Below are 25,174 nucleotides of genomic sequence, written 5' to 3'. Positions count from 1 at the left end.
GGCGAGAGGGAATGAAAGGCATTTCGAGGACCCCCCAAATCTTTACAGAGCACGGAGACCAGGAGGGGCCAAGTGTGAGAACGGACTGTGCAGAAGACAGCGGCAGACCTTAAAGGGCCAACGGCACAGTTCTGCCCACAAACCGGCGTCCCGGTGAAACTCAGAGGCACGCAGTAAGAGCAGAGAGTGTTTCTGGAGAATGTGAGTTTCGTGCAATGGATGTAAACCAATGCCAAGCATGTCACTATAGTCAACAGTCTTTCAAGATGATATTCAGTTACATTACAGCATTTTCTTTTATAATGGCGTGTTCCAAGTGGAGGGTAACACAAAGGCCACTGTTAGACCTAGACAACATGTTATCACGTCGACATTTTCCACAAACAACGCATCTGGAAAAGCTAAGTGGAATATAAAAGTAGACTTGGGAAGACAAGCCGATTCATTCACAAAGGGTAAAGCATCAAACAGTCAATTCAAGGCTTTCTTTTCAAAACCACTTATGGCTCTCAAGAGAAACAGTCCAATGTACCCCATTCTATTGCTCTAACTTCAACTTGTAATTCTACAGTTGTACAAGAAAATGAGCGACAAATTGAGAAGCAGTTTTGTTTATTTGGTATTGCTTAATATAACAAAGCAAAAAATGTACTAATTTTACTGTTAACTGAAATTTATAATCACAAAAGTATAAAAAGTAAAAGTATATTCAATAATCAAACTGAATTCAACAAGTTCAAAACAAACTGAAAACTCCTTGTATGCATTAGATCAATAAAGGACATATGCAAAACCCTATAAGTTAAGCATGCACATAATCAGATTACAGCAGATCAAAATGATCAAAAACAGCAGATATGCAGATGAATAAGGGACAAAAATTCAAGTTTATGGACTTTTCATATTGAGTTTCTATCAGTTTTAGCAACGTGTACTCCAGGAATAATTTTGTCAACAAATCCAGATTGTTTACCACAATTTACAGCAGGTGCAGCTTCCCATGGCTCGCAAATCATTTGAATGGATTCAAGCACACAAAACATGCACACAGATATACAGCAAGAAACATACTGACACACACACACACACACACACACACACACACACAAAAACTGGAACATCAATCAAGTCCATCAGAACCATCATGTCATCTTGGGAAAGCATGCATGTGAGGCTCCATTAAAATCCAAATGTACCTTCTGTGGCGCAAGCAATCTGGGGGTGGTTATGTCTGATTCCGGCCCACAGATGACAACACAGCACCTATGCCATCTCCATGACCTTCTTGATCCAGTCGACATAAACAGACACACGAATGAAAATGTTGGGCTGGCCCGGGTGGCCACAGCGTCGCATGGGGATGATGACACCCTCTAGCACCCAGCAGTCACTGTTTTGACAGGCTAGGGGTCCCCCGTAGTCTTTCTGCAAGTCACAAAATAAAACAATGGCTGTTCAGCATGCATCTTAGCAAAATATGAGGCCATAAGAGGCCATTCTAAGCAGTACTGTTGAAAGTCAGTTTAACGGCTTATGGAGCACTGCTTTACGATAATCCTTGTTCCTCGACTTACGAACACGACCGGAAGTCTGTTCGAAAATCCAAACACTATGTCGCAATCTATGAAAGCTTCATAACTGAGCCTAATCCTTTAATTCATTCATGTATTAGGTTTTGTAAAAAAATAAGATAAAGCTATAATTAAACATTACACACACACATACACACACACTTTCTGACCCGCTTGTCCCATACGGGGTCGCGGGGAACCGGAGCCTAACGCGGCAACTCAGGGCGTAAGGCTGAAGGGGGAGGGGACACACCCAGGGCGGGACGCCAGTCCGTCGCAAGGCACCCCAAGCGGGATTCAAACCCCAGACCCACCGGAGAGCAGGACCCGGTCCAACCCACTGCACCACCACGCCCCCCGCTTAATTAAACATTACATTAGCATTATTATGTTCACTACAAGACTATTCTGTTCTATCAACAGACTACTCAATGCAGGATCTCAGTGTCCCTCTATACTGGAAGCACAGGGTGTGATGTAGGACACAAAGTAACCAGTTTATCTTTTATTAACATGAAGAAACACTAAAGTGAGATCTACTTTGAAATAAAATTACATTTAGTCATTTAGTTGATGCTTTTTGCCAAAGCAACCTACAATGTTAAGGTATTTATACAACTGGGTAATTTTTACTGGAACAATTTAGCTTACGTACCTTACTCAAGGGTACTACAGCTGGAGGTGGGAATCAAACCTGTGCCCTTTGGATCTAAAGGCAGCAGCTCGAACCACTATACTAACTGCTGTGTGAACCTCCTATTTAGGTTAGGTTCAAGGAGAATCAAACAGTGGAGTAGAGAAAAGGGTACATTGGAATGTAGTAGAGAGTAGCGTGAGGAGCAGATATTGAAACTGTATGACTGTCAATTCTGAGTACATGTCTTATTGAGATAACATGAGATAACTGAAGACCACAAAACTGACCACAGGACCAATTCATCACATGAAAACATTTATCAGCACCTTGACAATGTAGGTTCTGAATATACCAATAATAAATGAAAAATTCACCAAGAATCTGTAAAGCCGCCCCCCATTCCTCTGCTGAAAGTGCCATTCAAGTTTACAATCAGTGCATTTTGCTGCCAACTAATGGCAGCAAGTGAAAACAGAGGCAATTTTTTCTTGTATAAGTGAGAAATTTTCGAAAATATAATGGTGAAAAAATGAAAACTGAGAAATGAGCTTATCTTCAAACATTTATATCTCAGATGTTTGTAAAAAAGAGACACAAGCGTAGTTGTAACTGGTCAAGAGGTGACATAGGAGTCATCCATCACCTTGTACTCAAAGGACCTCGGTTTGTGTCTTACCTTCTGCTATAATATCCTTCAGTAAGGTACTTACTATAAACTGCTCTAGTAAAAATAATTCTGCTGTATAAATGGATAAACCACTGCAAGTAGCTTAACAATGTAAGTTGTTTAGGAGAAAAGCTTCAACAAAAATAATGAAACAGTGAACTGTCAATTAGATGAATTAAGGTTCCAGGTCAGTCAGTTCAAAAGATTACGAGGCAAGTGGAACCCCTTAGCAAAAATGAAGAAGCATATAGACTCCGACATGACGGGTACAGAGCTGTAATGAAACAATACACTTACACATGTCAGATGTCATGTGTATCACTGGATTGTTGTGTTGTATACATATCACTGTACTGTGCAGATGACTCCTTGTGTAATGTAAGGTGGACTCGGCAGCATAAAGAGGAGTTTTATGCAGTGTTGGAGAGGAATATTACGATTTACAAATTAGTATCAATTAGAATTAATCCCACTCCATCCTTCGACACTGAAATACTCCCAGCTAGTCCACCGCATCTGTCACTGGTGGAAGTGTTGACTACTTACCTGCTTACTACAGTTAGAAATTTAAGTATCTGGTATTTCTTTGGCACTGTGTGGCCCCAAGGCCGTCTGCCAGCGGAAGCCCCTCCACTTTCCAAAGAGTCCAGTGCTTTACCTCACATGCCCCCACGCCACCGTAAAAGGATGTAGTGCACATCTCATTCTCCTTGACGCGACCGCGGAAGTACTTGTTGCACTCCTTGTTGCTCAGCACACTCAAGTTGGCCACGTTGAGGACCATGTCATCTGCAGTTCCTGTGGCGGAGGTATCAGAGTAAGAATGACAGGAGCAGGGACACTGACAGCCACTGACACAGAGACTCAGGGACACAGGCTGACCTTTTGTCTCCCCCCAGCCTGCAATCTCACACTTCGTACCCTCTGGGACCATGTAGCGTTCTGGGGGCAGGCAGATCTGAGACACACGCTCGTTAAACTGTGCTGGGCTGTCGGGTGGGTAAAAAGACGGAGGGAGAAAAAAGGGAAAAGCACCAATTGAAAGTGGTTAAGATTCACTCGTAGAATTGCGGACACATTTTCCCCCCCACATACCTCTCAAGCTGCAACATCACCAGGTGCGACTCGGACGGTCCACACACAATCTTATTGAGAGCAATGTTCTGCTGCTGTGGGTCCTTCTCTTTGGGGTCTCGGAAGATGGTTCCCATCATGGCAGAGTAGCCTGTCAGGTCTACGTAACTAAGCACCGACAAACACACGGACATCTATCTGTCTGTAGACAGTACTACATTAATAGTTCTTTGTGAAGTACAGAAAAGCTCTACTTGCAACATTCTTTTGCAGTTCCATCATTGCTATTAATTAGTATCATGCAATTTAATATATGCACTTCTTGCTATCAAGAACATTTTAAACATTTTCTTTGTAAGGTGATTTCAGGCATGCGATATCCCTCCTCTCTTAGTCTTGTTACCAGGAGGAAAAACACTGCTTGGTGCTGATCACCCATCTGGAGTTCACTAGGGATCCTCCGCAGAAGTGTTTTCCCTTCCTGTATAAGAAGGAAATGGGAACAGTTAATGAAGCAGCCGTCTGTGACGCGTCCATCTACTGTCTCATTACAGCAAAGCGGGGACTTCTGGTCACTAAAAAGTCTTGAGGGCAATGTGTTTTACAGTTAAGAACATTAGGAGCTGATGTTCTCAAGGACCATGTAAACGTTACTACCCAAAGAGCAATCATATACACACACACACACACATTTTCAGAACCGCTTGTCCCTCACAGGGTCACGGGAAACCGGAGCCTACCCGGCAACACAGGGCGTAAGGCCGGAGGGGGAAGGGGACACACCCAGGACGGGACGCCAGTCCGTCACAAGGCACCCCAAGCGGGACTCGAACCCCAGACCCACCAAAGAGCAGGACTGCGGTCCAACCCACTGCGCCACTGCATCCCCAGCAATCATATATATTTTCTATATTTTTTATCCTTTATTCACATATTCTATCTTCTCATCTGTGTCTTGTCACTGTCATCCTGTCTGTGCTGTGGAAGTTTCTGTCACCAAGACAAATTCCCTGTATGTGTGAACATACTTGGCAATAAAGCTCGTTCTGATTCTGATTCTGATCCTGATCATATAACTGAAGTCATCACCTGAAGACTCCAACTGACCATCCTTGACACTGTGGCACCCCCTGCTGACTGACCTGTCTCGCAGACTCACAGTCCAGGGTGAGTTGCCTGGGGTTCCACCAACAATGCGAAGCTTAGGGTTTTCCAAACGATCATCTCGCTTGCCACACTCATTAAACACCACGTTCTCTGTACACATGCAAGTACACACAGGGGGTTAATGCCATTGCAAGCAGATATGCGACAAATTGTAATAATGAGAGTTTGTTCCAGTGATGTATGGATGAGTGACCCAGTGTAAGTAGTGTATCTAGCAGTGTAAGTTACCTTGGTGAATAAGGTGTGTGGGCTGATAACACTACATAGAGTTCATTGAAAGTTGCTTTCGAGAAAAGCGGCTGCTAAATAAATAAATGTAAATGTAAATAATCAATAACTCAGCAGATTTATTAAATCACAAAAGCTTCTGCACAAGATGATGCAAGCATGTTTCAGCATTCACAAACTAACTCCACCACTAGTACATTTTAATTGTAAATGATGGATTACAATAATACAATAATAATATTTAATGGTATTATGTTGTTGACGGAAAAAAATACACTGCTGTCTTCAGTCTTTGAAGTCTTTGACTTACCTGCTGGCTTGATGATGGGAGGCTTTTCCCCAGCTGTGAGAAACAGACCAAAATTTACATGTAGCAAAGATCAGCAGTTCACCAAACGAAAGGATCATCAGTAGAGTGGGACAAAAGAAGAGAAATAATGGATGCCTCTGAGAAAGAGAATTTGAGGAAGAAAAGAGGACTGCAACACTGAAGAAGGAGTGATTAGGTGCTGGAAAAAGGAAAGCGGAGATGTGAAGGTGGAGACAGAAGCAGGTGGAGAGAAAGGACCAGAGCCCCACCGCAGTGCTTGATGGCGCAGTAGTCGAACTCTGTCTTGGGGTCGGTGGTGTAGCACCAGGGACCATGTTGGTCTCCATCTGGGTTCCGGCAGTAATTATCCGTCAAGTTGGCATTGGGGTGTGTTGTTGGATTTATTCTGATGAAAACATGAAGCACCCCAGCTTCCCAGTTAGCCTTCAGCAATAATGAGAAAAGACTAAACCACACATTTCCAAGAACAAAAGGTTCAGAAGTACCACCTATCCCCCCTCTACATGCAAGACTGGTGATGCTCTAACAGGTGAAAGGTCAAAATTCTAACTCAAAGAAATGGTATGGCTCACAATATACAGATGGATATTTATTGCAGTGATTCAACTGTACATTTCCCACAAGTACAGCTTCTGGTATTTAACGTCATTACCAGTGGTGTAGACATAGGGTCTCAACACCTTTAAGGACAAAGGCCTGGAGGTAGATCTTTTTAGGCTTCACAGGCTAGAGAGAACATGCTAAAATTAAGTAAGGAGGCATTTGTGCTCAGAATACAACATGACTAAGATGATAGTGCTCATAAGAGCACATACCAAAAATATTTAAGATGCATAACGGTCTTTTTTTTTTTTTTTTTTTTTTTTAACATTAGTGAGAATATGAAACTGGTGCTTCTCTGATGAATTACACTTAATTGTTCAATATTAAAGGGTGGCTGGTGGCGTTGTGGTTGGAGTGGCTGCCTTTGGCTCCAAAGGGCGCCGGTTTGATCTCTGCCTTTGGCTGTCGTGCCCTTGAGCAAGGTGCTTTCCCTGCAGTTGGTCCAGTACAGTCCTCCAGCTGTGTGTGCCTGGGTATCCAGTTGTGGCCCTGCAATAGACTGGTGTCTCATCCAGGGTGTGCCCCCCACCTACCTCTTCGGCCTTATGCCCAGTATCTCCGGGACAGGCTCCAGCTCACCGCAACCCCACTCAGGACAAGCAGTTATTGAAACTGGTTGGTTGGTTGTTCAACATTAATTCTCCCCATTTTAAACAAACACTGATATTGACCATTTGGAAGGCTTTTGTAGAACTAGAAACTTTGTTTCCCATCTTTGTATTTTCCTTTCAAGATGGATTGTAGATCAATCACTTCTAATGGAAGTTCATGTGGCAGTTCATCAGTAACACAGTAATGTGAGTTTTGGGAGATCCTCATTTCTGTTGCAACTGATTCAAGATCAGAAAAACACTCCTTGAACTACAGTTTCAGGTCAGAATGCATATCTTCTCCAAATGTACATGGGAATGGGGATCCCCACTCTTGCTTGAACTTTTCACAATGCAAAAAAGTATGTGAAGCAACTCCTCATCAGTAGGAACTGGACAACAAAATTGTTTTTGCTGAAATTTTTCATCTCATTGTACATGTTGCAGAAGCGTGGTTTCGCCTTGTGATCTAAGATTGAATTCATGCAGGTACATGGTCAAGTCTGCAGAAAATGCTGATTTCCAAAGCCATTCATTGTGAGGAACACTTAAGGGAAGTTCATCTCATTTAAGAAAAATTTCAGTCAGTTCTAAGACCAAAAAATTGCAACACAACCTACCCACAGCTAAGCCAACAAACTGATGTGTGGCAGGTCAAGTTGGGATGTTCTGCTTTTATTTTGGCCAAAAATTATTGAGTCTATGAAAGTGAACAAAGCTCATTGTAAAAAACTACAGGTTCCACGACACATAACACACAGCGCTTGCTGAACCATAGATCTTGAATAACTCGCACTATCAATAACTGTGTCAATTTGCCGAGCTGAACCTTTTCCTCGACCAAATGCACATTTACCATCACCTGCTGCAACAGCCTTCAGCCATTTCCATTCCAGGTTGTACAGAGACGTTGAATTTTCGACCTCTTTCACATTGTCCTCACGTGTGGCTCTCCCATGCCGACGGTGCACAGAAGCTAATTCTTCAGTCACTTCAAAAATAATATTGACTCTGAATAAACACCAGCAGCTGCGATGAATCGGACACATCTGTTGATTCGCACTAGTGTGAAAAAGAAGCATTCGACCTCTTTAGACTTGACTTTCAGGTGAGACACAATATTGCTTTCGATATTCTCTACTCTATGAGCAAATATGTTCTCCAAAAGGCTACCAGTCTTAAGTCCACTTTTTCTGCTTCAGCCTTACAAAGTTTCGTGAGCTCACCATGAGTAAACGGTTTTGCTCGTTTGGTTAAAAAGGTTTGCCACGTGTAAACTTGCCCTTGTTGCAGTTTCATTCTAGGCTTTCTTCCTCTTAAATACAAGCTGTTGTGATCACAAGTTACATTTCAAGGAGTCAAATTTGCCTTAAGTGAAAATAGCTTGATGAGTGCTTTGTCTGGTAACGTCTATGAACGCTGTATTATTTTAGCACTACAGTAATCTCGTGGCATCTTGAGCGCAGCACTTTGTCACACGATTCGATAAAGTTGTCTACACTGCACTGTTCTTTAAGAACATGACATTCAGGGTCAGATTTTCTCTTCTTTCCTTGTGCTGACATATTAACTAGGAATCGCAACGAAATCTGTCAGAGTAAACAGCAGCTTTCACTGACACACTGAGGCACACGCTCCTTCAGGGCACCAGGATCAATAAGCAAGATGACGCAGGACTTATTAATATGACGGTGGCCATACCCACCTCTGCTACATGTGGCTAATGAGGGACAGGTGAGTTACGCATATTTATATGCGCAAGCGGAGGGCTGGAGCGATTGCGCTGTGAAGCTCGACTGTTGTGGATGCAGATGCTGTCTGATGCTCCTGGTTGATGGTTCATTTCTATGCTGGTTTGCACAGGTTTACGTTTCTGAATAAAAGCTCCATAAATCTACCTAGTATCACCTCGCGCTCGGTGACTCCCTTGAACCATGTATGCGCGGCCTGCTACAATGGAGTATTTCAGAAAATAAAAAAAAGTGTATCACAACTACATTGGCTTTTTGCTAAATTTTGGGGTTTTTCTGTTCTTACAATACGCTGAATTATATTATTACTTTAATAAACTTGGCAAGTCACATAAACTGAAGCTGCAGGCCAGATGCAACCCACAGATTTTATTTTGGAGACCCCTGGTATAAATGATCAAAAAGCATTCTTACGTCTTCTCCATACAAATTCTCAACCCAGCAACGGCACCTTGCCTGACTATCTTTATGATAACAGCATTCCTATGGTATTAACCACACCCATACACCCCTTTCAGTACTCAGATAATAAGACAGCCACAAACACATACTGTAACTTTCTTGGAGACAAGGTATTAACACTCATCACCTGCTAATTGATGGGTCCTAGCATATTATCTCGAAAGAGGCTGCAGGTTCCCCCCACCCCATTATCATGGAGGGGAGGTGACCCCATAAGGGTCGGGCTGACGCTTACTTTGTTTTGTGCGGTGTGTTGACACTCCATTTCTGGCAGATGATCCCCTTGCGAGTTTTGCGGACCATCCCTCTGTAGTTTTTGCCATTCTCATGGTAGCAGTCTATACAAAGAAGGATGGATAAAGCCAATACGCAACTTTCAGTGATGCGGAGCTACAGTTACAAGCAAGAACGATCCATTTTCTGAACAGACAGCCTCGTGCAACAGCTCCTTTCAAGACTTACGCTTTGTGTTTACGGGCGGCATAATGGCGCAGTGAGTAGCGCTGCCGTCTCACAGCGCCTAAGTGATGTGAGAAGGCGTGTGTTTGATCCCTGCTCAGTCTGTGTGGAGTCTGTGTGCTCTCCCCGTGTCTGTGCGGGTTTCCTCCCACAGTCGAAAGACATGCTGTTGAGGTTCACCCATAGTGTGTGAGTGACAGAGACAGTGTGTTCCACTGATGTATGGAAGTAGTGTATCTAGCACTGTAAGTCACCGTGGTGAATAAGGTGTGTGGGCTGGTAACACTACATAGTGTTCGCTGGAAGTTGCTTTAGAGAAAAGCATCTGCTAAATGAAGTAATGTAATGTGTGTACCTTACTTCTGTGCTCCACTAGAAAATTTCTTGATTTATTTTATTATTTTAAAGAAGGCATCAGCTGGCTGAGAGACATACTATTGCAGCATGGCATTAATACAATTATTTCTATTTCGTAAGTTTAAAATGCAAACACCAAAACATAAATTGTACGTTATGTCTAACACGTCAAAGGAACCGGCAATCCAACGTGCAACTAATGATGACTAACTGTCCTTTCGTGAGTGACAGAAGTCTCCCGGCTCACCGTACCTTCGGCTTCGATGTCGTCAGCACATCGCTTAATCTGCAGACAGAGCGCCGTTCTCATCTCCGGCACTGACGTGAAACACCAGGGAGCCTCCGAACCATCTGGGTTTCGGCAGTAGTTTTCATCCAGGCCTCTAGAGGGAGCAAGAGTGAACCGCAGTACAAAAGACAAGTAACAGCACATTTTGGATTAGCTATTCGGCCTGCGTCACGCCATTACGCTCTTAATCACCACCCTGAATTAAATAACTATGTACTAATGTTTAACACTCATCTGGCAGCTGCTCGGTTATTTTCAATCACGTCGCTGTCCAAAAAATGACGGTTTTTAAGAAAAGTTGCCCTCACCAAGCAAAACAAGGCCAAAAATGGCTGAGGAGATGGGAGAGGATTAGGGCATATGGTGCGTGAGAGAGATTCCACGCTTATTCATACACCAGGCAAAATGACAAAAAGTATTAAAAAAAAAAAAAAAAAAAAAGCCATGCTTACAGAAAGTAAGTTCCAAAGTTCAAAAACATTGCCGGAAAGGAAAAAGCGTAGCAGCGCCGTGTGTGTGTCAGTGAGGAAGGGTGCTTAAGACTGTGGAAAGTACCTCGATTACTCAACGTGTTTACGGTACGCTGACCGGCGTTCTGTGGGTCGCTGACTAACAGGCTACGACCAGCCACCTTCAAAATAAAGAATGTGTGTCTGACACCGGAGAATATTTTCTTCATAATTATTGTCTAGTTTAGCGTATGATTTTTTCTTACACAGATGATGAAACATCTTTTGGATTTTACCTATTTTTTCATAGCTGACGACGCCGTTACGTTTTATTTCAGGTGTACAATGGCACGGTCTGAAATGGCCTGTTGTTTAATGAGTAAGTAACTTGCTTTCCTCTGTAGTATTTTCTCTGACTCCTGGTGGTGGGGAATTTTCTCACGTACATTATCAAACACCGGAGTGCAGCGTAAGCCGAGCTGGGAATGTCAACAATTACTATTTTGATGTAGAAAAAAAGTCTGATGTTCAATTTGATCATCAGCGGTAAGCAAACATTCTAGTTAATGTCCAGCCTAGAAAGCGATCCTGGGGAAATTTTCAACAGAAGAGGAAAAAAATACAGAAGATTGTATTGCTTCATGCTTTAAGAGGAGGATGTTGTCAATATTGTTGAGAAAAATGAGGCCTGCTCTTTTTCTTAAATGCCATTACCTCGAGACTACAGAGAAAGAAGCACTCTGTCTTTCCATGAGGCCTCACCTTTCTTAACCAGCTCATGATATATATATTCTATATATATATATTCAGCACAACAGCACAGTGAGTAGCGCTGCTGTCTCACAGCACCTGGGTGGTGCAAGAGGATGTGGGTTCAATCCCTACTCAGTCCATGTGGAGTTTGCATGTTCTCCCTGTGTCTGAGTGGGTTTCCTCCAGGTGCTCTGGTTTCCTCCCACAGTCCAAAGACATGCTGTTCAGGTTCACCCATAACATGTGAGAGAGAGAGTGTGTTCCACTGACGTATGGATGAGTGACCCACTGTAAGTAGTGTATCTAGCAGTGTAAGTCACTGTGGTAAATAAGGTGTGTGGGCTGATGACACTACATAGAGTTCACTGGAAGTTGCTTTGGAGAAAAAGCATCTGCTAAATAAATAAATGTAAATGTATACATATACCCGTCCTGGGTGTGTCCCCCTCCCCTTCTGGCCTTACGCCCTGTGTTGCCGGGTAGGCTCCGGTTTCCCGTGACCCCGTATGGGATGAGCGGTTCTGAAAATGTGTGTGTGTGTGTGTATACATATATATATATATATATATACACACACACACACACACAGATATGTTGTTCTGTTGTGTTGTTCAGCTTCGGACTCACTTGCACTCGTAGGTCTGTGGGTAGAAGGGGTGATTATGGGGGTGCTGGGCATCCCAGCGCTGACAGGGGATGCCCGATGTCGTCTCATTCACTTTGCCGCGGTAGTCTTCGCCACGGCCACGGAAGCAGTGTGTGGTATAGCTGGAGCGGGAGCGCTTTATAGGGATCTTTGCTTTAGGCAGCCATTGCGGGGTGTGGATTGGAGCCAGCAGAAAAAACAGGTGTGGAAAGAACAGAGTAGAACGGAATGAGAGAGAGAATTGAACGCAAGTAGAAAGGATTGAAGGGAAATAAGGAGAACAGCATAAAAGGAGACAGAAGGAGAGAAAGAAAGAGGAACAAAAGTCAACGTTGTTTAGTTTTACATGCAATTCCAGTGTAAAGTGTGAGTAGACCTGATCCTTCTAGGCAACTACTGTATGGGGCAAACTGGACAGGATAGTGAATGTAAAGCAACACTCGAGTGTTCTGCATTTCTGAGAATTGCTGGAAAAGAGGTTTCCCTATTTCCTGCCTCGTGAAGAAACACTAGGTTCCAGCAAGTGTACTCAAAGTACTGTAAAACTTGAGGCCAGGCTTGCAGTCTTTCCATGGTAAAACCAGGTGAAGGCAAAGGCTCCCTTTCCCTCTAGTAGCAACTTCCAGCTCTCTCTTCCCCATGTGCACGCCAGTAACTTCCCAATTTCTTCCGCCGCTCTGGTGCCGCACCTCTTCGATGCCGACGCTCGACTCACCGATTCAGCTCCCCTTAGCCCATACCCTCACTTGACTCACAGCACTTGCTGATGTGGCACTCCTCGCGATCCTTGTCCGGGTCCATGGTGTAGCACCAGGGAAATGGCGAGGCATCGGGGTTGCGGCAGTAGTTGTCATCCAGGCTCTTGTCAGGGTATCTGTGAATGTAAGGAAACAGCCATTAACCCCATTTAATGAAGGACGCCATCACATTAAACTGTTACATTTTCAGTTTTTGAGCTTTGGTTAAAGTCAATACACAAAGCAGTAAGGACAGGATGATGGTACCGTACAGGGAGGGTGATGATATGGTGCAGTCTGAATTAGCGATGCCACCTACTTCTCAGGCTGATAGATGTGCTGGTGCGGATATTGCTGGTCCCAGCGCTGGCATTCTCGACCTGACTTTGTGTGGTCCACCTGACCCCTGTAGTCCTCTCCATTACAGGTAACACACACCTCTGTGGGGCAGGAACAAACAAACACAACATGTAATGTTGTTCATAATGCCGAACTCTCCAACAAACCCGGTATAGCTTGGAGTTCTCTATACACCTATCTGCTAAATAAATGTAAATACACCTAAAGCACACAATTGCCGTCTAAATATTGTCTCCTAAATATTAGCATGAGTTGTTTAATCTATGTAATGTTGTATACGAATGTTTCCCACAGTTAGTAATATGTACAGGTTACATTTGGTAAATGACATAAGCAAGAAAGTGGAAATAGGTGCATGCGCAGGCATTCCACGGACAAAGCAAACTCGGCTCATGGATCTGGATTTCGCAGATGACGTGGCTTTAATAGCAGAGTCCAAACCAAGCTTACAACGCATAACCACGCATCTTGAGTGTGAGGCAGGAAAAAGAAAAAAAATCGGTCTGCATATCAGCACTGACAAGACCAAAGCAACGAAGATAAGCCGACGGTCAAAAACAGACATCACCATTGCACAGAAGTTGGTTCAGGAAGTGGATGAACTCACCGATCTTGGCAGCATTATCACAAACGATGGCAAAACTGAACGTGACGTCCAGTGTCGGATTGGGAAAGCATCGTCAGTATTTCAGAAGATGCGGTGGATTTGGTCTTGTTCCTCCATTAACACAAACATCAAAATCAGACTGTCCAACAGCATCGTGATCCCAACAGCCATCTATGCCAGTGAAGCCTTGAAGATCACGAAAAGGATCGCCCACAAACTGAACGTTTTTCCATCAATGCAGTTTACGTCAAATTCTGGCAATCCCCTACTGCGATCGGATCACAAACGAAGAGGTGTTACAACATAGCGGTCTGCTGCGGCTGGAACACACCGTTGTTGAATGACGAATGCGAGTAACGGGTCACATTTTGCGACTTCCTGACCAGAGACTTTCAAAGGTGGCGATGCGATAAGTGCCGCCAAAGGGAAAGCGCAAAGAGGGTTGAGCGCTGAAAACGTGGTGTTCCACCTTTCAAGAAGACCTCAAGACCATGAACATCGAATGGACGGATGCTGAGATCATTGCTGCCAACAGAGCCCACTGGAGAACACTCGATGCCCAATACGTCAACCGAGGTGGCAGGAACTAACTAACTAACTAAACGACATAAGCACAGACCACAGTACATCAAATTCACTCTGCACTAACCCACGATGGTGTCTTCAGATTACTCTAGAGGTAGTGCCAGACAAAAACATGTGGCTCAGCGCACTAGTATTGCTTATCTAAATAAGAAACTTCAGATACAAATCAGTAATAATTACTGAGAAAAGAGCTGAATATATTCAGGCTTCAGACTTCTGAAAAATGTTCCATGTATGTTCCTATGCTGTACGTGGGACCGCTGCTCCTACTTCCCATCCAGCAATCATAAAGCGTTCTCCCCTGCACAGGCTCACCGTCCTCACACCGGGGGATGTTGCAGCTCTCGTAGCGGCGCTCCGGATCAGTGGTGTAGCACCAGGGTCCGATGCGATCCCCATCCGGGTTCCGGCAGTAGTTAAGCTCCAGACCATTGGTGGGAGAGGGTGTCCACCTGCGCGGAGATTATTGACACACTTTTAAGGATGCCACCTCACCACAAGTTGGCCGTACATGATTTCAATCATGTATTTATGTCATCTGAACTCGTATTTGTCATACAGTTTTGCTCATATTTACATCTGGACTGTTATTTTTGGGACAAGTTTAAATCTTACACATACTCCTGTTTCCTGATGTTTGTCTTCATTTTTTTCTCCTCACCATCTTGAGCCATATTTGCTCTACACTTGCAGCATGTTTCAATCCTGCCTGCTTTCTCTCCCCTCCAACGTTCACGTACACCTCTCACCTGGTTTTATTCGAGTCTCACGTGTTCCGGTTTTCAACCATACCCACCCCCCTCCGTTGACCGGGAGGATCTTCTCACCTGTGGTCATGTGGAAACTTGGACCACCACTGTTGGCAGTCACGCCCGCTCTCTGTCTTGGACACTTTGCCTCGATAGGTCTTCCCATCATCCACAATGCAGCGTCGCACATAGTCTGTATATAACAAAGGCACTTTACATTTACACCTGAAAACATGTGATTGAGAAAAATTCTGACCAAAGTGTGCACTGAATTCTTAACGGCCATTACTACCGTTTCACTGCTTAGCTGACGCTTCACCGCTCTAATAGGCGTCTAAAGACAGGAATTCCACCCGCAGATTCACCTTTGTATTCAAACACAAAATTCTGGAGCATCCAATAGTCGCTATCATTCAGACACAATCTTTTACAGGTGTTAGTATTTTAGTAATTTTATGTCAACACCATAGAATATTTCAGATTTTTTTTCACTTTCACTTCATATGGCACACAATGTACTGCCACAGAAGATGGATACAAAGCAGTGGGTTGTTGATGATAGTTACAAGGAAAGTGAAAAGGGAGAGGTATACACAGGTAACCCTTTTTGCTGAATACAGCAGTAAGCAGCAATGATGGGACTTAGAGGAAGGCCTCACCTTTTTTCTCATACAGGTCACAGTTGACGTTTCTCTTCACCTCTGCCGTGTCCTCATCCCTTACCCAAGGAAGCTGTTTGCAGGTAACAGATGGACGTGTCTCATAGTTGAAAGCCCTATAAAATTTTTTTTTTTAGTATGACGCAGGTATGGAGAATGCTGCTGCACAAGTTATGTTTGACCTGCCAAAGCATTCCCAAAGATCTCCCCCTCTTGTCTCCCTCCATTGGCTGCCTGTAGCCTCCCGTATCAAGTTTATGATCGGCTTTGGCCTTCGAGACCACAGAAACAATCAAGACTTCCGCACTTCACGGGTCCCGTTGAGACTGCTGTGCTCCCCTGCCTCTGACCACTTGGCGATGACACAAACAAGAGGTGCAAAATCAAAAGCGCAAAAGTTCCCAGTTCTGAGCCCAATATGGCAGAATGATCTTGCACTTTTACTCAGAACTGCTGAATCCCTCTCAGCTTTCAAGAAGGGCATCAAAACACATCTCTTTCAGTCTGTTATCTTGGCATTTCCTGCCTACTCCATAAATTTCTATTCATTATCTGTACATCTATTCATATATCTTTGTATTTCCAATCAATTCTATATGCTGGCACTCAATCAATGCTATTGTTAATGTTACCTGTTTTAAAAAGTTTTGTACTGTCTACCAGTTCTGTACGCTGCCATCTGGGTGACGTACGAGTTATTCATCACTTTGGAGAAAAATGTCTGTGAAATAATGCAAATATAAATGTAAATGTATGCCAGTTTTAATGGTGGTATTAGACTAAGTGACTACTCTGTGTTTGCATTTATATCTCCTCATCTGTTGGTGAAATGCACTTTTGTTTACCGCGAGTTTTACGTTCCTCTGGAGCTTTCTAAATGAATAAATGCAGAATGCATTCACGAAGATGATTTTACAACATATCAACTGTGCACACTTTATGTGTGACTACTAGAATAATGTACAGAAGTGCGCATACTCAAAGTTTCATTTAAAATCTGTTTTACAATCATATGCATAAAACAGACAGTTATCTTGGCTTTGTATATTTATAAGGTCCATATATCATCCTTTACAAATGTGGCCCATCGCATATCAAATGCACTACTCAAATATAGGAAAATGATACAAACAGATCATGTATCTTGCAGAGTAGAAAGAGTGGAGTCTTATTTAAGGAAATGCAGCTAAGATGTGTAAGGTAAAGGAAAGAAATGACCTAGAAGCACTGAAGACACTAAATATAATTAAAAAAAAATAAATATCACACTTCTCTATCCATGAACAGATCAACCAACATGACTGCAGCAGACTTTATTCAGAATTCTCTATGTATCCTCAAACACTAGGGAGAACGCATGTTCTACATCATGCAATTTATCTTAGAGACCCAACACCAATTGTTCAGGGGCCACACGGGGTGCTTGAAAGATTAGTTGGTCCAGTACAAAGTGAGATTCCATGTAGGACATGGGGAAAATTGATCCTTCAGCAAGCCAGAAGAGCAGCCATATAGTTCTTACACCCAAAAAGAATGGATCCTACGAACTTGCATTGACATTTTCAAGCTGAATAGTATAAAAAGTTTGATTCCTACTTTTAGCTTAATGCCTACCCAATATCATGCAGAGATAACCTCCTGAATGGGATCTGTTCATTATATCACCACCCTGGGCCTCTACAAAGAGTACTGGTGGATGAAGCATGTAGGCCCTACACAACCTTCAGAACAACACTTGGCATATACCAGTCTAGAGTTATACTTTTTGGATTACATGGAGCACCTGCAAGCTTTCAAAGACATGGACTGTATGCCTACAGGATGTTAAGAACTGCAGTATTGCCTACCTGAATTCTAGCATTTAAGACACATTCTGGCTAAAATCCATAATGCTGGCATAACTTTAAATAGCCAAAAATGTGAGTGAATAAGGCTTACTACCTCAGTTATTCATCTGGGAAAAATGTGACCATAAGTGGGCAAAGTGGAAGCCATTTGAAACAAGGTGAACACCTGATATGTGACTGGTCATCTCATTATACTTACATACACACAACATGCACAAATGCACACACTTGATTCCTCACTTACAGCCAAACAAGCACATACAGCAGTTAGTGAAACAGAACACATTTCACTCATACATTTTTACAGCAATGTCACCTCTTTTGATTTTTGTACATTTTTCACCAATCAGTCCCCATTTTTTTGTGACTGGGTCAGTGTATGTTTTGCAGGTACCTGCAGTCCAGTGTCAGAGAACACCGCTTTGCACACTCTTCCAGAGAGAGTCCCGGCAGCTGCACAATGCGATCCGCATTCCAAGCTTTGGGTACCAACTCACGACCTTCGGAGCGTTGGAAGTCATTGAGGGGGCTCCGGTACTCTGCCACCACATACAGATACACACTCAACACGCTGTGTTAAACATACAAAATGACACACACACACACACACACACACACACACACACACTATAAAACTCCACTGGAGGGGACATACCCAGGACAGGACGGCAGTCCGTCACAAGTCACCCCAAGTGGGGCTCGATCCCCAGACCCACCAGAGAGCGAGACCCGTCCAAACCCACTGCACCACCGCACACCCCCCTGTGCAGTTTCCTTTGTGATAAAATATATAGCTACGAACATATGCAGAACATGAAATAGGTGGTCTAAGGATAAGGCTTCACCGTGATTTGCCGATACGAGCACACCATGAAGACTTACCCTATATGAAATGCAGTACATAGAGTTAAAAAGCATACTGACTGCACAAATGGTTAAAACTCACAAATGCACAGAACCCATTATGCAACCCAATGAACACCACATCACCGGCACACAAACACAATAAAATTATAGCTCACGTTGCGAACATCTGAGTTACGGACTTTCCAAGATACGGACAATTCAAAGTTGATTTTTTTTAATTGCATTTTCTTCTCCATTCTACTTTGTAAAAATAGAAATGAGTAATTTACAATCTTTGGTGCATTTTACATACAGCTTTCAGTTGGCATTTAAAAAAAAGTAAAGATATGACCCCAAAGTTTAACAGAAACTACCCTGTGAATGCGCAGAGGAACGTGTTTGTTATTATGCTTTTTGAAGGTGAAGGCGACCGACTCCTGACAAACTTTTTAATGTGATGAACTGATCAGTTGTGAGACAATAAAACAAACCTGTGTCCACCCACAGCGTACTATGCCTCAAGAAAAATATTTCCAGGATAGAGGAACACTGAGACCTACATTGTGTGGGCTGTTGAAAAGTCCTATAATGAATTTTGGATTCACTGCACCTTTATCTGATGTTTTTAATGGAAACTAACTTTGGAATAAATCATAGGATTATACTGTATTACTAAATTTTCGTTGATTTTTCTCTAGTTGGCAGACTTACAAACGACAACTCTTGTGTTTGTAATATGAGGTACAAGTACATTGGCAAAATACTACAACGATAGTAATGATTGGTAGCTTGTTAATTTCAGTAACAGGGACACCGTTGTCTTAACCCACAATGAACTGCACCCTGTCTATTGTGACAAAATTTAAATTTTTTATTTAGGCAAATAAAAAAAAAAATATTTTAAATAACTATTATTATACTGTATATTTAAAAACAGAGGTGTTCAGCTTTATCATCACTGAAGTGCCGGCACTAACACCCGGCTGCATACGCGTGGGCATGGATGCTAAGGAAATTGTCTAAGGAAAGTGTCCGTGTGACTCCCTATTTGAGCCTTAAATCACAGCAGGGTAGTATCTTGGGCATCTTTTAATAAAACCTACACGGGAAGTTCTGCTTCAGAGAGGAAATTGAAAAGCAGAAAGCACGTAAGCGCACATTCCAGATATTTCTTGCACAATCTGTAACTTTTCTATCAGATTTTTAAAACTTGAAAGAAACAAATGTAAGTTTTTTTTTTTTCCCCCCCCTTTCTATTTTACACTCAACTCTCATCCTTCATAAACACATTTTAGACTGATTGTTGTTTTGAGGAGCTTTGCCCACCACAGTGCAAATATTTCTTCATGGGAGCCTTTTTCCTGCCTGAACTTTGTACCTGCAAACCAAATCTAGAGGGGGGCTTAAATGTAAAGGCAGCAAAATCTGTGTTCCAGTTACAACCAGACCTTTTCTTCCCAGCATTGCGCAACGCTACTGCACAGTAAAAACATGTACACTGAAACGCATCCTAAAATACTACATGTACGTACTACATTTACCACATTTAATACTACATTTCCATTACATAATTTCAGGTATGCCATATATATATATATATATATAACTACTATTTCAGACTTGATAAGAACAGGATAATAAACGGTAATACTGCGCCGTTAACATTACATAATTATTATTGATTTATAAAGCAATGATGCTGTAATGTAAAGGTCGCAGAATTAAAGTACTGAGCTTTGCACGGTTCTACACTGGCAGAGAACGGGACGACTGTCAATCAATGTGAGGGGATTAAACGTTTCCTTCAATCCTGGCTTGTCCGTCCTACTCGGACCACACTGACATAACTGAAATGGCACGAAGAAAGGAGCGAACACAACTTCACACGCGCGCACACACACATTACATTTCTCACACGCGCATAAGCGGCTCGTTTGAAACAGAATCAATTATTAGGCAGAACTCGTTACTCTCTATCTACTACTATAATATATCTAGTGCCGCGAAGAAGCGATCCGACTGCTCCTATGACTCGGTCGGTGATCATATAAGTTATAACTTGACAGTTTCAATAATAAGTTTGAGTGAACGTTGCTATTGTTTTTCAGTTTGGCCGAAACGGACGTTTCTTTCCCACGACTGACACGCGGCAGAGTCTTTTCCCCCAACCCACGCACGCACTCGCGAGTCGCGGACACGGACGGATCCTAACGGTACATGATCTTATCTACCGCGTCCCCCTTCGCCTTCCTTCCCCTTTACCTTTGGGCTGTCCGCCGTGGATGGTAAAAGCACACAGCAAAAGCAGCGTAAACGCGAAGGCACTCATTGGAGGTGCGCTGCGAGGTGCGGGAGCGCTGCTGCGGATGTCCGACACTGACAGCGCCACTCGGCTCTGCGCTGTGAAGGGCAGTACTGCGCTGCCCGGACCGTTCGATAAATCCATGCCGACCTCTATACTCGAGTCGCTCCCGGCCCTCCCGTCTCCCCTGAGCTGACCGGAAATTTCTCTTTGTTGCGTTTGGGGAAAAGCGGGAACACCCGGCCGCAAACGGCACTGACTGTAATGGTAGTGGTGAACCTGCACCGGAGGGTGTTTGGGTCGAGTCCCGCTGCCCACTTCTGTTTCTTTAATCGTGTGTGTGTTTTTTCTTTCTCACACAAGTCACAGTGTTTTCAACCCTGCTTTCTTCGGAATATCTGTTTCGCCCTGTTTATAGTTTTCTTTTGCTTAATCCCGGTGATTGTATCCGGCCTGGTTGGTCCAGACTCTGTCATCATCTTGTTCTCTTGTGACATCGTGAGCAGTTTCGCTTCGCACAACAAGCACAACATAAAGGTGTCAGCCGAACCATGACTATTTTATAACTGATCTAAGGAGAACTTTCAGCTGTGTAAAGTGGGTATTATCAGTCACTTTAACTTAAGCATTTCATGAGTAAATGATTCATTAAATTACACACACACACACACACACACACACATTTTCAGAACCGCTTGTCCCATACGGGGTCGCGGGGAACCGGAGCCTACCCGGCAACACAGGGCGTAAGGCCGGAGGGGGAGGGGACACACCCAGGACGGGACGCCAGTCCGTCGCAAGGCACCCCAAGCGGGACTCGAACCCCAGACCCACCGGATAGCAGGACCGCGGTCCAACCCACTGCGCCACCGCACCCCTCATTAAATTACAATAAATGTAATTATTTAATGTGTAAAAGCACCAGCAAAGCAATTAAAAAAGAAAAAAAAAAAACAACTCGATACAGAACACACTCCGTGTTGAAAAAAGACTCAACATTTTCCCTGCGAGGACTTTCCAGGCAGCATCGCAACACGTGTGAACGCGTCCGACCTGCCGCTCACCGCGCCACTCTGACGTCACTGCAAATCGCTGCCCGGATACCTCTATCCTGCAGTTCGCAGTGCGGCCGGTAGGGGGCAGTAGAAAGCACTCGCGCACCTTCGGGAGCGGAAGAGAAAGTGTGCCTGTCGGAGGACCTGCGGTGTGAGTACGGTAGCTCGGATTAGTACGTGCTAATCCCTGTACAAGAGCATCGTTTAGTCTCTCGAGTAGTAATCCCCAGCAGAGCGTGACGCGGAGTTTCGCTTTTATGTGGAAACGCAGCAGAGGAGAACTTTGGTCTTCGGACCGATGACGTGTTTTCTCATTTCTCGTCTAGTACTTTCCACTGCCAGGAGGAGGAGGTGTCGACTTGCAGTGGCTGGAATGTGTTTTAATGCATTAGCAACGATCTCTGCGCTGTAGATGCGTGGTCTTTCTGCTCAGAAAACGAGAACTTTCAGATCAGACTTTTTCTGTCGCGTGTCAGTCAGTCAATTCGAGTGACACGCGAACGGTACAGCACAGACAGTGATTGCATAAACTCTCTCTCTCTCTCTCTCTCTCACTCACTCACACACACTCTGTGATTTCAGGGCATGATGTCTGCGGTGCAAATCACGCACGGATTCGTCGCTCTGGAGGACGGCGGGGAGCAGCTGTTCTACCGGCGCGCTGAGCCCTCCGGAGCGCCAGGGGGCGCCGGCGTGTTGCTGCTCCACGGGATCCGCTTCTCATCCGAGAACTGGCAAAACATCGGCACGCTGGAGGCACTGGCTAAAGCGGGTTTCGTCGCGGTGGCCGTCGACCTGCCCGGTACCGCTAGCGTTGCGCCGCTCCCCGAGTACGAGTAACGCGGGCCGATTGACGTCGCCGAGGACAGCCCTGACCGATTGCCTGTCCTTCAACCCTGACGTTTCCCATGAGTCCAGCTTTTATAGGTTGTCCTCTCTACATTTGTTTCCTTCTTCACGCCAAGGTCTGGGCAACTCCAAGGCGGCCAAGGCCCCTGCTGCCATCGGAGAGCTGGCCCCCGGCAGCTTCCTGAAGCGGGTGGCGGAGGCGCTGCGGCTGAGCCAAGTGGTCGTGGTGAGCCCGTCCCTCAGCGGCATGTACTCCCTGCCCTTCCTCTTCGATCACGGTGCCCTGCTGAAGGCCTACGTCCCCGTGGCGCCCATCTGTACCGAGAAGTTCACTGCTGAGCAGTACCACAGCGTCCAGGTAGGTAGGGTGGTGGTGGTGGTGGTGGTGGTGGTGGGGGTTGGGGGGGGGACTGGAAAATTAACGCGCTGACAAATGTGGCGTCTCGCTTCCTAAATTGTTGGTGGAGTGCTTGTGTTGTGTGTTGCAGACTCCTGCTTTGATCGTTTATGGAGACCAGGACGCTCAGCTGGGTGAGCTGTCTCTGAACAACCTGAAGAACCTGGCCAATCACAAAGTGGCTGTGATGAAGGGGGCGGGGCACCCTTGTTACCTCGACAACCCCGAAGAGTGGCACAGCATACTGCTGCAGTTCTTGCGTGCGCTGTGACGGTCTCTGTGACGAATGTGAACAGAGCCATTAAGTCTCTGCCGTGAATACTCTATTTTATTTTCTTTTTACCGGTTGATTTCACTTAAAGGAAAAATGCAGCAATGAATAGAAGAACTTAGGCTTTTGAAACACATCTGTCCAACATGTATTGTTTCTTTTTGGGAATGCTCTATTGAAGGACCAGATTTTGCTCATTTTTAATTGTCTGATACAGAGCACACTTATTCTCCCAGAGGGACTAAAATATTAAAATACCGGGCCGATAATGAAGGGTATTAAGCACACCTGATAGACACAGATCTGTGAGATTGCGTGGCCAGTGTGCAGTTCACTTTGTAACTTCTGAGAGCGACAGCACTGCTGCCCCACGTGTTTACTTTTGTATGGTTAAAAAAAAAAAAAAAAAATCACTGTAGGTGTTTTTCCAGATCTCTCTTTGTAGTAACACTATGTTAATTGATTCACTGAGGCCTACATTAAAATAACCTAAACTGTATTATACAGCTGTATCAGTGATCAGTAAGAGAGCAGGCAGTTTGAGATGCTGATGGAAAAAGAGCCGAAGACTGCAGCCACAGAAGTGCACAGAGACTGTAGACGCAGAAATGAAGTGAAAAATATGAACATTATTTAATAACTGATTCTCTGTAATAAACAATTTGAAAATATTTTACAAGGAGTCACAGACACAATATTTTACAAATTTTGCCTTTTTTATCTTTTAGTTTCATCTGTACAAAAGAATGGAGCGACATGAAACGAAGCTTCTTAGACAAAAGGAGCTGAATCTTTCTCGCAAACATTGTCACCAGCAGCAAAAAAAAAAAAAAAAAGGAAAAACAAAGAATAATGTTCGCTTCAATTCAGATCCCAAACTTATGATTATAAGCCTTAAGTCTTATTCTTTTTTCTTCATCTTTTTTTGGATTTTCTTTAATTTATTATTTTTTTTACACATTTGTCAAACATCGTCACATAGCACCAGACTACAGACTAAGAATCACATACACGCTTGCCGAGGTCACAGGCTTTCTCATAGAAGACGCACCTACACAGACATGGTGAAAAACACAGCAGGCAAGGGGGCGGGGGGGGGGCCACGCCCCGGGAGACCCCCCTCTTCGGCCTACGCCGCTCTCCTTTGGCAAAAGTCCTTCTTGTTGAAAAGCCGCACGGTTTTGCGGGCCTGCATCCCACCCCGAACCCCCACCCCCTTGCGCTCGAGATACACGACGACACGTTCACTGCCACTAGGGGGCTCCGCCGAGGACGCCGCGACGGAGCGTACGGTCGCGCGCGAGCTCCTTCGAAAGCCCGATGAGGTGAAGCGGCACGCCTGGAGAACAAGAGTCCTTGGCTTGTTTACGTCCGGCACCGTAAGAGACGGCCCTGCAACGACGCGGCCGGCGCTCGGACGCAAAGTCTCGAAGCGGAGCCGTCCCGCAAAAGTCACACGCCAACACTTATCGACGACACCGCACGGACCTGAAGCGACACACAGCGGAGCAACTTTGAGGGCGCGGAGCTGCGGAGCAGGATTTCTGTTTCAGGGACTGCGTCCCCATCGGGTTTGAGCCCCACGACCGGTTTAGCTTTGGCAGGAAAGAGCGAGCGAGGAATTGTGTGATTTTACTAATTGTAACGGGTGCGTTTGCGGCGCAGGCGCTCTTGCTGCGCGCCTCATGGGAAATGAAGGGAACGAATGCGGGGCAGCTGAGGAGCAGGCGCTCGGAGCGTCACCGAGTTACCGTGGTTCGAACGGCGGGTAACTCGTGCGTGCGGGCGGCGCGGAGCCGTCGGATTCGCAGGACTCGCGCTCTTCGCGGGAGGGCGTGTCGAGGAGACGGGGCGGAAACGACTCTGCTCCGCGGAC

General features: G+C 44.6%; 2 protein-coding genes across 3 annotated transcripts; one reads left to right on the top strand and one right to left on the bottom strand.

The window, feature by feature from the left end:
- Positions 1-830: 830 nt before the first annotated feature.
- Positions 831-21,018, bottom strand: mst1 (macrophage stimulating 1). The gene is made up of 18 exons (XM_018737696.2): positions 20,687-21,018; positions 17,973-18,117; positions 15,732-15,847; positions 15,151-15,265; positions 14,639-14,775; positions 13,091-13,211; positions 12,790-12,908; positions 12,016-12,187; positions 10,150-10,280; positions 9,317-9,419; positions 5,924-6,060; positions 5,655-5,687; positions 5,092-5,206; positions 4,353-4,430; positions 3,971-4,117; positions 3,758-3,864; positions 3,534-3,673; positions 831-1,425 (listed from the first exon to the last, which is right to left on the bottom strand). Exons 1-18 carry the CDS (start codon positions 20,868-20,870, stop codon positions 1,264-1,266), a joined length of 2,262 nt encoding a protein of 753 aa, XP_018593212.2. The 5' UTR covers positions 20,871-21,018; the 3' UTR covers positions 831-1,263.
- abhd14b (abhydrolase domain containing 14B) lies at positions 20,487-23,708 on the top strand. 2 transcript variants are annotated; one of them, XM_018737698.2, is made up of 4 exons: positions 20,487-20,637; positions 22,364-22,583; positions 22,747-22,988; positions 23,119-23,708. In XM_018737698.2, the coding sequence occupies exons 2-4, from the start codon at positions 22,367-22,369 to the stop codon at positions 23,296-23,298; spliced, it is 639 nt and encodes a 212-aa protein (XP_018593214.2). In that variant the 5' UTR covers positions 20,487-20,637; positions 22,364-22,366; the 3' UTR covers positions 23,299-23,708. The 2 variants fall into 2 exon arrangements, with proteins under 2 accessions (XP_018593214.2, XP_018593213.2); XM_018737697.2 differs by lacking the exon at positions 20,487-20,637 and adding an exon at positions 21,857-21,932.
- The last annotated feature ends 1,466 nt before the right edge of the window (positions 23,709-25,174 follow it).

Source organism: Scleropages formosus, chromosome 2 (genome assembly GCF_900964775.1).
Source record: "Scleropages formosus chromosome 2, fSclFor1.1, whole genome shotgun sequence".
Classification (NCBI taxonomy): domain Eukaryota; kingdom Metazoa; phylum Chordata; class Actinopteri; order Osteoglossiformes; family Osteoglossidae; genus Scleropages; species Scleropages formosus.
Note: the sequence above shows the minus strand (reverse complement) of the source record. Positions and strands in the feature narration are given on the sequence as shown.